Raw genomic sequence first — 17,279 nt, 5'->3', positions numbered from 1 at the left:
TGTCACATACAATCTAACAAAATTGTTTCGAATAAAGTTAAAGACAATTAAGTGCTGCTAGAGCCATCTGCGGAAGAAACTGAACAAACCTTTTGGCCAACGCAATACATATAAAAATAAGAAAAAGATTAGAGGAAATAACCCATTCTACGCTTGTATGATGCAGACTACCTTTTGCACCTATTTAAGAGAATCTAATCATTAGGTGTTCTCTAAAGACACTGACCCAATCTTAAATAAGTCACAAATATATCCCTGATGCACCTGAAAATGAAATAGAGAAATACAGTTACTATTCCCACAATTCAATAAGGAAAGCCTTAGAATTTAGTGGCCATAATAAGCAAGGTGAGGAAGTCTTCATGTGAAAATAAGCTCGTTAGAATGGATTAAAAATGAAGGTTGAGAAGCAGTATGAATGATGAAGTATATGTTTGAGTGAACCGGTAGATTTCAGGATGTTTACCTTGGAATGTACCCTTAAAGCTTAAATGATGTAGTTTAGAAATAGAACAAAGGAGCTTTGATTGATAATAAGTTATAAATAAAGCATTGGTGTTATTCAGGGGAAATTTTTCTCATTTTGAGTATGTGCTTTGAAACGTCTTCCATGAAACATTTCTTGGGACTGTAAAACTGAAATCAAGTTGTGATTCTCCTGTGTTCAGAACCTTGCAGTGACTCCCCAGAAGGCCTGTGAGACCCTCCAAGATCTGTGTCTCTCCCGCACCTAATTTGCTCTGACTTCAGCTCTTACTGTTCTCTGCCTTGCTCACTGCACTCTGTCCTTGAGCAAGCCAGGTGTTGTCTGGTTTAAAACTAACTTCTCTCTCTGCCTAGAATCTTCTTCCTCAGGTGGCCAACTCCCTTATTTGCTTTGCTCAAAGGATTTTCTCAGAGCTTACCTTCTCAATGAGGACTACCCTGCTTAAAATTGCAACACTTCCCTCTATTTCTCCCACAGCATTTATCATATTTTATAATTTACTTATTCATTATGTTTATTTTTCTCTCCCTTTGGCTTTCCTCCATGCTTCAAAGAATACAAGAGGTGAAGTATAGGGATTTTGTCTTTTTTGATTGCTCTTATATCCTAAACACCTATCACATAGTAGACAGTAAATATTATGTGAATGAATGAATGATTAACAATTTGTCAAGTGAAATCATTGGGATCCATTATGATATTTTGTGTATGCATATATATATGTTTTCATATATTTATTACCAAATACTTTTGCATAGTGGAAAAAGCCTGTATGGTCTTAGAGAATACATACATTGTAATAAACAGGATGTTGGTAAAAATATGAATGTTAGAGGTGCTGGCGAGGTCTTAGAGGAATTGAGGAACATGATACTGGAAACTGGAAGAAAGGTGATTTAGTTGTATGGCTGCAGTTGTGTGGAAAGCATAATCTGTAAGCATTGAACTTGGATATTTAGTTGAGTTTCAGAAGCAAAGTGTTGGCAGTCTGAGCTGGTTTCTTCTTGCTTCTTACAGTGAAGTGTGAGAGGAAAGAGTTGAATTGAGGGAATAACTGCTAAACAAAGAAACCAAGACTTGATGATTTGGGAAATTCTCAGCCTATACAGATTGCAAAAGATGATAAAATTAGGAGAGTCATTCTTAGGAAAAGCTTGCTGTGGAGAGAAAGTTAAGGGTGTGGCTGGACAACATTTGCTAGTGTTAAAAGAGATTAGGCGTGTGATTCATGGATCCATTCAGCTATCATAGCAGAAGCCTGGAATAGAGATGAGATTATCCAGGAAAGATCCGTGAAGGACCATCTTGACTGATGGCGTGGATCCCCTGTGTCATGCATAGGAAACCCAAAAGATTTTTGAAAGTGTTGTATCAGCAGAAACACTGCCAGGTTGGACTGAAAGGGACAGAGACAAGATGAAATAAAAGAAGTCAGACTCCCAAAATTCTACAGGTAGAAACAGGCTGATAAAATTTTTAGCTGTCGTATGTGCTACCATTCAGGGAAAAGGAAGAATGGGTTTAAGGTCGGACCTGTGGGCCTAGAAACCTGAGGCCAGACCCATAGACTGGAGTCACAGGTGCAAAAGCCAGAGCCGTGAATGCAGAGATTAGAGCTGTAAACTCAGAGGATGGAGCCTCAGGCCACAGAAGATTATTCCTGGGTCTTGAAACCTAATGGAATTTGCCCTGCTGGATTTTGAAATTGCATAGGACTGTGATCACTTTCTTCCTTCCATTTTCTCTCTTTTGGCATGGGAGTGCTTATAGCTGCTACCTATGCTTATTCCACCATTGTATTTTGGAAGCAGATAGCTTATTTACTAGGTTCACAGGAAACTAATAAGTATAAGAATTTTCTGAATGCATTCTGATCTTTGTAATCAATCTCATTGACCTTTTCCTAAATCCCAGCCCTGCTCCAATCCCCTGCTTCAATTTATTGTTTACAGAATCCTTGCTCCTCAGATTCATTGCTTCTGAATTTATGCTCTAAGAGAACACAATCCAGAGTAGAATATGTGTATGCTAAGATGCCCATGATGAGGCACTATGGTTCAGAAACCAAACTATTAGAAACAGAGTAGCAAAAGGACATTAAGACAATGTCTTAATGGAATTAACTGTTTATTTTTTATCTCATCCTTTTAAAAGTCAGTTTGGTGTACATTTTATGATACAGTTGTACATGTACATAATTTGTAAATTAATTGACATATATTAAGGAGTGTCTTAAAACACTTTTACCACTAGAGATGCACACTCAAAAAGTTTGTGGACCGCTGTTCTAAAACAGGAATGCTGCCCAGTTATTGGTAGGCAAGATCCAAACCCCTGTTACCCAAACCTAACTGTTTTGAACTCAATCCTTAGCTTGTACTGATTAAACAAACTACTTATTTTTCATAAAGTGGTTTATAGGGGCTTTTAAATTTGTCATATTTTATACTGTGGCATTCTAAGAGTTTATTATTTATCTTTTTCTAGTTTTAAGCATAAAGAGCTAGAAAATGATCTGTTACTGAGATATACTTTATGTGGCAAATATATGACATGAAAGTAGTGCTTGTTATATGTTAATAGATAAACATATTATAGACTTTAAATTTTAATGTATTGGGTAATGTATTGGCTCACGCTAATATTTTGTGCTGGAGTTAGCTAAGTCATGTGCTGGAGCTGGCTCATACTGTTTTATGAGAGCCGTTCCACACAGCAGCCTGAAGTGGGCTGTGGGAGTACAGTTGGGCTTCTGTATCCATGGTTTCTGCATCAGTGGATTAACCAACTGTGGATCAAAACTATTAGAAAAAAAATTCCAGAAAGTTCCAGAAAGCAAACCTTGAATTTGCCATGTACTGATAACTGTTTACATAGTACTTATACTGTAATTACAACTGTTTACATAGCATTTACATTATATTAGGTATTGTAAATAATCTAGAGATGGTTTAAAGTATGTGGGAGGATGTGCATAGGTTATATGCAAATACTACATCATCTTATATCACGGACCTGGGCATCAGTGGATTTTGGTAAATGTGGGGGCTCCTGGAACAAATTCCCTGGGAATACCACGGGGCGACTGTATGTACACTGTGGAAATGAGGAAATGCTGCAAATCAGGGCTTTCTTTTCCATCCCCCATCCCACCCAAGGAACTTGGTTAGCACTATAAAGTTTTTCAGGGCTAACGTACTTTTCCCAAATCATGCTGTGGAACGTGGGACTTTCAAATCCTTTGTGAAAAAGTGTTATGTGGTCAATTCGGAAATATTACATATAGAAATGTACTCTCTTTATCAGAAAGTCGCAGTATGTATGAACATTCTAAACTTTGATACTTTATGCTGTGAAGAAAGGTATCTAACTTTATGTAACTCAGCATTTCCAAAACTTTATATTTACAGAACTCATTTTTGTGTTACATCTATTAATAACTCATTAAATTAATATTTTGAGAATACTGTTTGAGAAATATAAAGATAAATAATATTTATTACTTATTGAGTTAAAATGTGTTTTATTTTCAGCCCTGCCAAGGTAACCCTGCTGGGGTCAGTTATCTTCACATTCCAGCAAACCAATCATCTGGCAATATCAAGGCATAATCTTATGTTCCTCTATACTATGTTTCTTGTGGCCACAAAGGTAAGAGTTCAAAGTAGCAATAAAGCAGTATTACAAATTCTGTGTAACCAAAATTCTGCATAAGGCAAGTAATGGAAAAATTTATTTTTTATTATAGTCTAAAAATATCAATTTTGGGGAGTTATTCAGCACATCCATGACTTACTGAAACATAGCTCTTCTATGATTCCTCATTTGATTTATGCTGAGGCTATCAGGAAGGATCTGCAGATAACCTTGTAGTATTTACATTGGAGGCCAGAGAGGAGTGGAAATAGCCAAGGCTGATCAGAGACTGCAAAGTGTTGTGTCATTTGTAAAATGAGGTTCTCGGAGTAGATGTTCTCTGAGGTTCCTTTAAACTTTAAAACTTTTATATGTTTATATTAGGACATATTTGTGGTCAGTCTCTTTAATTACTGTTGTCTGGTTGGATGCTTTATCCCTTCTTGAGGTTAGGAAATAGTATAAGATGGTATAAGACCATAGGTTTCAGAGACAGGCAGTCTTAAATTCAAATCCTAGCTTCGCTGTCTAATCCCTGAATAGGCAAGTTACTTAATGTCTCTGAATCCTGATTTCCTCGTCTTCATTGTACCGATTGTTGATATGGTTCGAGATGACATATACCATTCTATGACTGTGTCCGACACATCTTATTTATTTATTTATTTATTTATATTTATTTATTTTTGGCTGTGTTGGGTCTTCGTTGCAGCACGTGGGCTTTCTGTAGTTGCGGTGAGCGGGGGCTGCACTTCGTTGTGGTGCACGGGCTTCTCATTGGGGTGGCTTCTCTTGTGGAGCGTGGGCTTCAGTAGTGTGGCTCGCGGGCTGTAGAGCACAGGCTCAGTAGTTGTGGTGCAGAGGCTTAGTTGCTCTGCGGCATGTGGGATCTTCCTGGACCAGGGCTCCCTTGCACTGGCAGGTGGATTCTTAACCACTGCACCACCAGGGAAGCCCTCTGACACATCTTATGAATTTTATTTCAGCTGTATGATGAGACTAATTCTGATTGATTATTCTTCTTCTTAAAATTTTTATATATTCACTATTCACGAGTAGACAATTGATTTTAAAATATTATTATTTAAGCCTAGAGAAATTTTATAGATATCTGTATCTCAGCCTAGATGTTTCTGACTAAAAACTTACCTATGAGATGCTTAGAAGGAAAACAGTATGTATTATATAAATTTATATCTTTGAAAGAACCAAATCACTGTAGGGATCATTTATTTTTATTCCAGTAGTCTCTGCAGTGGAGGTGATCTGTGGTGGTTGTACTTCAGATATCTGAGGCAAAATCTCTTCATATGTGCGTTCTTCTAACAGTCATCAGATTTTTTGTTTTGTTTTGTTTTGTTTTGTTTTGTTTTTTTGCGGTACGCGGGCCTCTCACTGTTGTGGCCTCTCCCGTTGCGGAGCACTGGCTCCGGACACGCAGGCTCAGCGGCCATGGCTCACGGGCCCAGCTGCTCTGCAGCGTGTGGGATCTTCCCAGACTGGGACACGAACCCATGTCCCCTGCATCAGCAGACAGACTCTCAACCACTGCGCCACCAGGGAAGCCCAGTCATCAAATTTTGAGCTGCATTTTTTTGTAACATTTTTACTGAGATATAGTTTACATACCATACAATCCATCCATTGAAAGTATACAATTCAGTGGTCTTTAGTATATTCACAGAGATGTGCAGCTGTTACCACAATTGATACTAGAACATTTTCATCACCCCAAAATAAACCTCATACCTGTTAGCAGTCACTTCACATTTTCCCTCAATCCCCTCAACTGTAGACGACCACTGATCTACTTTCTGTCTATAAATTTGCCTATTCTGACATTTCATGTAAGTGGAATCATGCAATATGTGGCTTGTGACTGGTTTCTTTCACTTGCATGATGTTTTTGATGTTCATCCATGTTGTAGTATGTATCAGTACGTTATTCCTTTTAATTGCCAAATAATATTCCATTGTGTGGGTATACCACATTTTATTTCTCTATCAGTTGATGGATTTTGGGCTGTTTTACCTTTTGGGTAATATGAATAATGAGCTATGAACATTCATGTACACGTTTTTGTGTGGACATATATTACATTCCTCTTGGGTGTATCATATAGGAATTGAATTATTAGATCATATAGTAATTCAACGTTTAATCTTTTGAGGAACTAACGGACTGTTTTCTAAAGTGGCTTCATCATTTTATGTTCCCACCAGCAATGTATGTGAGAGTTCTAATTTCACCACATCCTTAACCAATGCATATCTTTTTTATAGCCATCCTAGTGGGTGTGAAGAAGCAATTCATTGTGATTTTGATTTATATTTCCCTGATGACTAATGATGTTGAGCATTTTTTATGTGCTTGTTGGCCATTTGTATATTTTCTTTGGAAAAATATCTATTCAGATCATTTGCCCTTTTTTAATCATGGCATTTGTCTTTTTAATGTTGAGTTGTAAGATTTCTTTATGTATTCTGGATACTGGAGCCTTATTAGATTTCTGGTTTGTAAATGTTTTCTCCTATTCTGTGAGTTGTCTTTTCACTTTCTTCATAGTGTCCTTGGAAGCACAAAATTTTTAAATTTTGATAAAGTCCAATTTGCATATTTTCTCTTTTGTTGTGTACGCTTCTGGTGTCATATCTAAGAACCCATTGCCAAATCTAAGGTCAGAAAGATTTACCTCTGTGTTTTTTTCTAAGAGATTTATAGTTTTAGCTCTTATATTTAGTTCTGTGATCTGTTTTGAGTTAATTTTTGTGTATGGGATATCTAGTTGTTTAAGCACCATTTATTGAAAAGACTGTTCTTTCCCTCATTGAATTGTCTTGGCACCCTTGTAGAAAATCAGTTGACTGTAAATGTAAGAGTTTATTTCTGGACTCTCACTTTTATCCCATTCATCTCTATGCCTATTTTTATATTTGTACCATGCTATCTTAATTATTTCAGCTTTGCAGTAAGTTTTGAAATTGGGAACTGTGAGTCTTCCAGGTTTGTTCTTCTTTCTCAGGATTGTTTTGACCACTCTAGATCACTTGAATTTCCATATGAATTTTAGAATTAACTTGACAATTTCTGCAAAGAAGGCCAGCTTATGTCTTCATAGGGATTACATTGATTCTGCAAATCAGTTTGGGGAGTACTGTCATCTTAACAATGTTAAGTCTTATAATCCATCAACATAGATTTTAAAAATTTATTTAGGTCTTCTTTAATTTTTTTCAATGATGTTTTCAGTATATAAGCCTTACACTTCAGTTGTTAACTTTATTCCTAAGTATTTTGTTCTTTTTGATGCTATAGTAAATGAGATTGTTTTTTAAATGTTTTATTTTCAGATTGTACCTTGAAAATGTGTAGAAATAAAATTGATTTTTTATATGATCTTGTATATTGTAACCTAGCTGAATTTATTTATTAGCTCTAATAGTTTTTTTTTTTAATGGATTCCTTAGGGTTTTCTACAAGATCATGTCATTTGCATAGAAATAATTTTCCTTCTTCCTTTTCAATCTCCATGTCTTCTTATCTCATTTTCTTGCCCAGTTGCCCTGTCTAGAACTTCTAGCACAATGTTGAATAGAAATAGAGGGAATGAACATCCTTATCTTCTTTTTGATCCTAGGGAGAAAGCATTCAGTCTTTTACTAACAAGTATGATATTAGCTGAGGGTGTTTTATAGGTGCCCTTTATCAGATTAAGTTAGTTCCCTTCTCCTCGTTTGTTGAGTTTTTTTATCATGAAGTAGTGTTGGGAGCTATATAAATTTTGAGAGTTTCTAACTTTAAAGAAAATGAATGTGTGTTGTGGGTTTAGTTAGATTAACTGGTACTGGTATCTGTTAAATTTTTTGAATTGCAAGGATCAGTTTTTGTTGAAGGCCTAATTTGTAGCATAAAAATGATAGCTTTTCTTACAATTACTGCCAGACATATAGTTGTTTATTATAGCACCTAAATTTAAATACCATATCACAAAGTGATAATAAAAAGATATTTTAAAGTAGAATAACATACAGTATTGAACTTTTCTCATAGTATTCCTCAAATCTTCCTAATTAGAATATTATTCCCCTAACATTTTAGAATAATATTCTAATAATATTCTAATAATTTAGAATAATATTCCCCAACATTTTACTAAATATCCACCAACTTCTAAGCAGAATATTCATTTTTAGCTCATCCTTTTGCCCAGATTCCCTTTAGATTTATACTGATTTTTAAATAGCTTGTGATTTGTTTGAGTAGCTACTATAGTTTTTCATTTCTTAGGTATAAAATAATGAATTGACAGAATATACAGAGAAAAAATCGGCACTAATTATTTTTCTTTACCTTGCTTTTCTTGTATTATTTATATAGTTAGGAAATTTGCATTGTGTGTTTGTTTTGGATAATAATCCAGTGTTTTGACATATACAAAGGATGCTAATAAATATGATTCCTCTTTTCAAAGAGAATATCTCCCACAAGTAAGACAAGGGCACAGGTATCCATAATACAAGTATAAAAAGAGTAACAGAAAGTAAGTGCCACCAGTATTGCTCGACCTCTAGAATCTCTGTTGTCATCTCACCCACTAGAAGCTGCTCTGTGGTAAAACTCGGGTATTCTCACCCTTGAAATGTGCAGCCTAGCTATGGACTTGTGGCACCATCCCATGTAGACATGAAGTCTCCTCCCTGCCCCACGCCTGCCTATCTTCCTCTTGACACCCTGCCTGAGGATTCCAGTTAGTTTAGCTGCACCTAATGTCAGTCTCTCCCATTGGAGATGATTTGAGAAAAGTTTCAGAAGCATGGAATATCTTTTGGCTCCTCAGTGTAAGAAGTTATTGTGAAATAGATAAAGCAAAGGGAGACTTGAGTGGTCAAGAATGATTAAAACCGAAAAGAGGCTGTTGGATTTTGAAATTGAGGTATTTGGTGACCTTGGTAAAAGTAGTTTCAAATGGACTGTTAGAGAATAGAAAAAAGTTTTTGATAGACAGAGGTGAATAAGAGGAAGTAAAGACGAGGAGTATAAACTACTTTAAAGGGATTTAGAGTCTAAACAAAAACAACTTGGGAGGGGAGTTTGGCAGTATCCGATAAAGTTGAAGATTTATGTATCTTGGACTTCCCTGGTGGCTCAGTGGTTAAGAATCCACCTGCCAGTGCAGGGGACACGGGTTCAAGCCCTGGTCCAGGAAGATTCCACATGCCGTGGAGCAACTAAGCCCGTGCGCCACAACTACTGAGCCTGCGCTCTAGAGCCGGCGTGCCACAACTACTGAAGCCCACACGCCTAGAGCCCGTGCTCCACAAGAAGAGACGCCACCACAGTGAAAAGCCCGCGCACCGCAACGAAAGTGTAGCCCCTGCTCTCCGTAACTAGAGAAAGCTTGTGCACAGCAACGAAGACCCAACTCAGCCAAAAATAAATAAATAAAATAAATTTATATTAAAAAAAAGATTTATGTATCTTGTGAACTAGTAATTCCATTTCTAGGTATAACCTACATCAGTCTCCCAAGGTGTAATACAGAACCCAGCTTCATCAGGATCTCTTAAAAAATGTTTTAGCATTTAAGTAGTGTTTAATATTCATTTACTAAAAACTTAGGAATGAGCTCCTTTAAAATTAACAAAAAAATCAACTTTACTGAAGTATAATTTGCACATAATAAAATATAGCCTTTCTAGAGTTTCAGTAAATTTGTGTACCTATGTAACCACCACTACAACCAAGATATGGAATATTTCCATTACTTGAAAAAGTCCCTTGTGCTCTAATCAAGTACATCCCAACCACCACCCATGGCCCCAGGGTGGAACACCCATTTCCATGTAAGTGGGATCATATAGTATATATTTTTTCTGTCTGGCTTCTTTTGCTCAGCATGTTTTTGAGATTTATCCATGTTGTCGCATATTCCTTTTTATTGCTAAGTAGCATTATATACCACAATTTGTTTATGTAATTACCTGTTGATGGATTTTGGATTATTACCAGCTTTTGATTATTTGAATATGGTTATTATGCATAAAGCTGCTATAAACATGTTTACTTTGTGTGCACATATATTTTCATTTCTCTTGGATATATAGGAGTGGAATTGTTGGGTCATGTGGAAAGCTTATGTTACGTGATACAAGCTTAATATACAGAAATCTATTGCTTTTCTATACACTAATAATGAACTATCAGGAAGAGAAAGTAAGAAATCAATCCCATTTAAAATCTCATCAAAAAGAATAAAATACCTAAGAATAACTTAACCAAGCAGGTGAAAGACTCATATAACAATGATGAAGAAATTTGAAAATGATACAAAGAAGTGGGTCTGTTTCTGTTTTGTATATAAGTTCATTTGTATCATTTTTTTTTAGATTCCACATATAAGCGATGTCACCTGATATTTGTCTTTCTCTTGTTTCACTTAATATATTAATCTCTAGGTCCATCCATGTTGCTGCAAATAGCACTATTTCATTCTTTTTTATGGCTGAATAATATTACATTGTGTGTGTGTGTGTGTGTGTGTATGCACACACACATACAACATCTTCTTTATAGATTCATCTGTTGACGGACATTTAGGTTGCTTCCATGTCTTGGCTATTGTAAATAGTGCTGCAGTGAACATTGGGGCGCATGTATCTTTTCAAATTATGGTTTCTCTGGATGTATGCCTTGGAGTGGGATTGCAGGATCATATGGTAGCTCTATTTTTAGTTTTGTTTTTTTTAAACATCTTTATTAGAGTATAATTGCTTTACAATGGTGTGCTAGTTTCTGCTTTATAACAAAGTGAATCAGTTATACATATACATATGTCCCCATATCTCTTCCCTCTTGCATCTCCCTCCCTCCCACCCTCCCTATCCCACCCCTTTAGGTGGTCACAAAGCACCAAGCTGATCTCCCTGTGCTATGTGGCTGCTTCCCACTAGCTATCTGTTTTACGTTTGGTAGTGTATATATGTCCATGCCACTCTGTCACTTTGTCCCAGCTTACCCTTCCCCCGCTCCCCGTATCCTTAAGTCCATTCTCTAGTAGGTCTGCATCTTTATTACCGTCTTGCCCCTAGGTTCTTCTGACCATTTTCTATTTTCTTTTTTTTTTTTAGATTCCATATATATGTGTTAGGATACGGTATTTGTTTTTCTCTTTCTGACTTAACTTCACTCTGTATGGCAGTCTCTAGGTCCATCCACCTCACTACAGATAACTCAGTTTCGTTCCTTTTTACGGCTGACTAATATTCCACTGTATATATGTGCCACATCTTCTTTATCCATTCGTCTGTTGATGGACACTTAGTTTGCTTCCATGTCCTAGCTCTTGTAAATAGAGCTGCAATGAACATTTTGGTATATGACTCTTTTTGAATTATGGTTTTCTCAGGGTATATGCCCAGTAGTGGGATTGCTGGGTCGTATGGTAGTTCTATTTTTAGTTTTTTAAGGAACCTCCATAGTGGCTGTATCAATTTACATTCCCACCAACAGTGCAAGAGGGTTCCCTTTTCTGCACACCCTCTCCAGCATTTATTGTTTGTAGATTTTTTGATGATGGCCATTCTGACCAGTGTGAGATGATATCTCATTGTAGTTTAGATTAGCCTATCTCTAATGATTAATGATGTTGAGCATTCTTTCATGTGTTTGTTGGCAATCTGTATATCTTCTTCGGAGAAATGTCTATTTGGGTCTTCTGCCCATTTTTGCATTGGGTTGTTTGTTTTTTTCATATTGAGCTGCATGATTTGCTTGTATGTTTTGGACATTAATCCTTTGTCAATTGCTTCATTTGCAAATATTTTCTCCCATTCTGAGGGTTGTCTTTTCATTTTGTTTATGGTTTCCTTTGCTGTGCACAAGTTAAGTTTCATTAGGTCCCATTTATTTATTTTTGTTTTTATTTCCATTTCTCTAGGAAGCGGGTCAAAAAGGATCTTGCTGTGATTTATGTCATAGAGTGTTCTGCCTATGTTTTCCTCTCAGAGTTTGATGGTGTCTGGACTTACGTTTAGGTCTTGAATCCATTTTGAGTGTTTTTTTGTGTATGGTGTTAGGGAGTGTTCTAATTTCATTCTTTTACATGTAGCTGTCCAGTTTTCCCAGCACCACTTATTGAAGAGGCTGTCTTTTCACCACAGTATATTCTTGCCTCCTTTATCAAAGATAAGGTGACCATATGTGCGTGGGTTTAGCTCTGGGCTTTCTATCCTATTCCATTGATCTATGTATCTGTTTTTGTGTCAGTACCATACTGTCTTGATTACTGTAGCTTTGTAGTATAGTCTGAGGTCAGGGAGCCTGATTCCACCAGCTCCGTTTTTCTTTCTCAAGATTGCTTTGGCTATTCGGGGTCTTTTGTGTTTCCATACAAATTGAGAAATTTTTTCTTCTATGTCTGTGAAAAATGCCAGTGGTAGTTTGATAGGGATTGCATTGAATCTGTAGATTGCTTTGGGTAGTACAGTCATTTTCATAATGTTGATTCTTCCAATCCAAGAACATGGTGTACCTCTCCATCTATTTATATCATCTTTAATTTCTTTCATCAGTGTCTTATAATTTTCTACATACAGGTCTTTTGTCTCCTTAGGTAGGTTTATGCCTAGATATTTTATTCTTTTTGTTGCAGTGGTAAATGGGAGTGTTTTCTTAATTTCACTTTCAGATTTTTCATCATTTGTGTATAGGAAAGCAAGAGATTTTTGTGCGTTAATTTTGTATCCTGCTACTTTACCAAATTCATTGATTAGCTTTAGTAGTTTTCTGGTAGCATCTTTAGGATTCTCTTTGTACAGTATCATGTTATCTGCAAACAGTGACAGCTTTACTTCTTCTTTTCCGATTTGGATTCCTTTTATTTCTTTTTCTTCTCTGACTGCTGTGGCTAAAACTTCCAAAACTATGTTGAATAATAGTAGTGAGAGTGGGCAACGTTGTCTTGTTCCTGATCTTAGTGGAAATGGTTGCAGTTTTTCACCATGGAGGATGATGTTGGCTCTGGGTTTGTCATATATGGCCTTTATTATGTTGAGGAAAGTTCCCTCTATGCCTACTTTCTGGAGGGGTTTTATCATAAATGGGTGTTGAATTTTGTCAAAAGCTTTCTCTGCATCTGTTGAGATGAACATATGGTTTTCCTCCTCAATTTGTTAATATGGTGTATCACATTGATTGATTTGCATATATTGAAGAATCTTGGCATTCCTGGGATAAACCCCACTTGATCATGGTGTATGATCCTTTTAATGTGCTGTTGGATTCTGATTGCTAGTTTTTTGTTGAGGATTTTTGCATCTATGTTCATCAGTGATATTGGCCTGTAGTTTTCTTTCTTTCTGACATCTTTGTCTGGTTTTGGTATCAGGGTGATGGTGGCCTCGTAGAATGAGTTTGGGAGTGTTCCTCGCTCTGCTATATTTTGGAAGAGTTTGAGCAGGTTAGGTGTTAGCTCTTCTCTAAATGTTTGGTAGAATTTGCCTGTGAAGCCATCTGGTCTTGGGCTTTTGTTTGTTGGAAGATTTTTAATCACAGTTTCAATTTCAATGTTTGTGATTGGTCTGTTCATATTTTCTATTTCTTCCTGGTTCAGTCTTGGAAGGTTGTGCTTTTCTAAGATTTTGTCCATTTCTTTCAGGTTATCCATTTTATTGGCATGTAGTTGCTTGTAGTAATCTCTCATGATGCTTTGTATTTCTGCAGTGTCAATTGTTACATCTCCTTTTTCATTTCTAATTCTATTGATTTGAGTCTTTTCCCTTTTTTTCTTGATGAGTCTGGCTAATGGTTTATCAATTTTGTCTATCTTCTCAAAGAACCAGCTTTTAGTTTTATTGATCTTTGCTATCGTTTCCTTCATTTCTTTTTCATTTATTTCTGATCTGTATGATTTCTTTCCTTCTGCTAACTTTGGATTTTCTTTGTTCTTCCTTCTCTAATTGCATTAGGTGTAAGATTAGGTTGTTTATTTGAGATGTTTCTTGTTTCTTGAGGTGGGCTTTTATAGCTATAAAGTTCCCTCTTAGAACTGCTTTTGCTGCATCCCATAGGTTTTGGGTCGTTGCGTTTTCATTGTCGTTTGTTTCTAGGTATTTTCTGATTTCCTCTTTGATTTCTTCAGTGATCTCTTGGTTATTAAGAAGTGTGTTGTTTAGCCTCCATGTGTTTGTATTCCTTACAGATTTTTTCCTGTAATTGATATCTAGTCTCATAGCGTCGTGGTTGGAAAAGAAACTTGATAAACTTTCAATTTTCTTAAATTTACCAAGGCTTAATTTGTGACCCAAGATATGCTCTATCCTGGAGAATCTTCCAGGAGCACTTGAGAAGAATGTGTATTCTGTTGTTTTTGGATGGAATGTCCTATAAGTATCAATTAAGTCCATCTTGTTTAATGTATCATTTAAAGCTTGTGTTTCCTTATTTATTTTCATTTTGGATGATCTGTGCATTGGTGAAAGTGGGGTGTTAAAGTCCCCTACTATGATTGTGTTACTGTCGATTTCCCCTTTTATGGCTGTTAGTATTTGCCTTATGTATTGAGGTGCTCCTATGTTGTGTGCATAAATATTTACAATTGTTATATCTTCTTGGACTGATCCCTTGATCATTATGTAGTGTCCTTCTTTGTCTCTTGTAATAGTCTTTGTTTTAAAGTCTATTTTGTCTGATATGAGAATTGCTGTTCCAGCTTTCTTTTGATTTCCATTTGCATGGAATAGCTTTTTCCATCCCCTCACTTTCAGTCTGTATGTGTCCCTAGGTCTGAAGTGGGTCTCTTGTAGACAGCATATATACGGGTCTTGTTTCTGTATCCATTCAGCTAGTTTGTGTCTTTTGGTTGGAGCATTTAATCCATTTACATTTAAGATAATTATCAATATGTATGTTCCTATTCCCATTTTTGTAATTGTTTTGGGTTTGTTATTGTAGGTCTTTTCCTTCTCTTGTGTTTCCTGCCTAGAGAAGTTCTTTTAGCATTTGTTGTAAAGCTGGTTTGGTGGTGCTGAATTCTCTTAACTTTTGCTTGTCTGTAAAGCTTTCAATTTTTCCGTCAAATCTGAATGAGATCCTTGCTGGGCAGAGTAATCTTGGTTGTAGGTTTTTCTCCTTCATCACTTTAAATATGTCCTGCCACTCCCTTCTGGCTTGGAGAGTTTCTGCTGAAAGATCAGCTGTAAGCCTTATGGGGATTCCCTTATGTGTTACTTGTTGTTTTTCCCTTGCTGCTTTTAATATTTGTTCTTTGTATTTAATTTTCGATAGTTTGATTGATATGTTTCTTGGCGTGTTTTTCCTTGGATTTATCCTGTATGGGACTCTCTGTGCTTCCTGGACTTGATTAACTATTTCCTTTCCCATATTAGGGAAGTTATCAACTATAATCTCTTGAGATATTTTCTCAGTCCCTTTCTTTTTCTCTTCTTCTTCTGGGACCCCTATAATTCGAATGTTGGTGTGTTTATTGTTGTCCCAGAGGTCTCTGAGACTGTCCTTAGTTCTTTTCATTCTTTTTTCTTTATTTTGCTCTGCAGTAGTTGTTTCCAGTATTTCATCTTCCAGATCTCTTATCCGTTCTTCTGCCTCAGTTATTCTGCTATTGATCCCTTCTAGAGAATTTTTAATTTCATTTATTGTGTTGTTCATCTCTGTTTGTTTGCTGTTTAGTTCTTTTAGATCCTTGTTAAACGTTTCTTGTATTTTCTCCATTCCATTTCCAAGATTTTGGATCATCTTTACTATCATTATTCTGAATTCTTTTTCAGGTAGACTGCCTATTTCCTCTTCATTTGTTAGGTCTGGTGGGTTTTTATCTTGCTCCTTCATCTGCTCTGTGTTTCTCTGTCTTCTCAGTTTGCTTAACTTACTGTGTTTGGGGTCTCCTTTTCGCAGGCTGCTGGTTCATAGTTTCCGTTGTTTTTGGTGTCTGCCTCCAGTGGCTAAGGTTGGTTCAGTGGGTTGTGTAGGCTTCCTGGTGGAGGGGACTAGTGCCTGTGTTCTGGTGGATGAGGCTGGATCTTGTCTTTCTGGTGGGCAGGTCCACGTCTGGTGTTGTGTTTTGGGGTGTCTGTGACCTTATTATGATTTTACGCAGCCTCTGTGCTAATGGATGGGGTTGTGTTCCTGTCTTGCTAGTTGTTTGGCATGGGGTGTCCAGCACTGTAGCTTGCTGATCGTTGAGTGGAGCTGGGTCTTGGCGTTGAGATGGAGATCTCTGGGAAATTTTCGCTGTTTGATATTACGTGCAGCTGGGAGGTCTCTTGTGGACCAGTGTCCTGAAGTTGGCTCTCCCACCTCAGTGGCACAGCCCTGATGCCTGGCTGGAGCACCAAGAGCCTTTCATCCACATGGGTCAGAATAAAAGGGAGAAAAGAAAGAAAGAAGTTAAAATGAAATAAAGTTATTACAATAAAAAATAAAAAATAATTATGAAGAATAGAAATTTTTTGGACCTCCCTGGTGGCGCAGTGGTTGAGAGTCCGCCTGCCAATGTAGGGGACACGGGTTAGTGCCCCGGTCCAGGAAGATCCCACATGCCGCAAGTGGCTGGGCCCCTGAGCCGTGGCCGCTGAGCCTGCGTGTCTGGAGCCTGTGCTCTGCAACGGGAGAGCCCACAACAGTGAGAGGCCCGCGTACCGCCAAAAAAAAAAAAAAAGAAAAGAAAATTTTTTAAGTAATAAAAAAAAAAAAGCCCGACAGACAGAACCCTAGGACAAATGGTAAAAGCAAAGCTATACAGACAAAATCACACACAGAAGCATACACACACACACACACACACACACACACAAAGAGAAAAAGGGAAAAAAAAAATATATATATATATATATATATATATCGTTGCTCCCAAAGTCCACCTCCTCAGTTTGGGATGATTCGTTGTCTATTCAGGTATTCCACAGATGCAGGGTACATCAAGTTGATTGTGGAGATTTAATCCGCTGCTCCTGAGGCTGCTGGGAGAGATTTCCCTTACTCTTCTTTTTTCGCACAGCTCCTGGGGTTCAGCTTTCGATTTGGACCCGTCTCTGCGTGTAGGTTGCCTGAGGGCGTCTGTCCTTCACTCAGACAGGACGGGGTTAAAGGAGCAGATGATTCGGGGGCTCTGGCTCACTCAGGTGGTGTGGGGGGAGGGGG

The 17,279-nt window shown here is 37.1% G+C and overlaps 1 protein-coding gene across 2 annotated transcripts in view; it reads left to right on the top strand.

Moving 5' to 3' along the window:
* TMEM38B (transmembrane protein 38B) overlaps positions 1-17,279 on the top strand; it is a 71,200-nt gene that overhangs the window by 40,596 nt on the left and 13,325 nt on the right. For both annotated transcript variants that reach the window (XM_067743763.1, XM_067743764.1), the window contains exon 5: positions 4,021-4,138. In XM_067743763.1, coding sequence (XP_067599864.1) covers positions 4,021-4,138 — 118 coding nt within the window. The remainder of the gene's footprint in view (positions 1-4,020; positions 4,139-17,279) is intronic.

Source organism: Pseudorca crassidens, chromosome 7, assembly GCF_039906515.1.
Source record: "Pseudorca crassidens isolate mPseCra1 chromosome 7, mPseCra1.hap1, whole genome shotgun sequence".
In the NCBI taxonomy this organism is placed as follows: domain Eukaryota; kingdom Metazoa; phylum Chordata; class Mammalia; order Artiodactyla; family Delphinidae; genus Pseudorca; species Pseudorca crassidens.
Note: the sequence above shows the minus strand (reverse complement) of the source record. Positions and strands in the feature narration are given on the sequence as shown.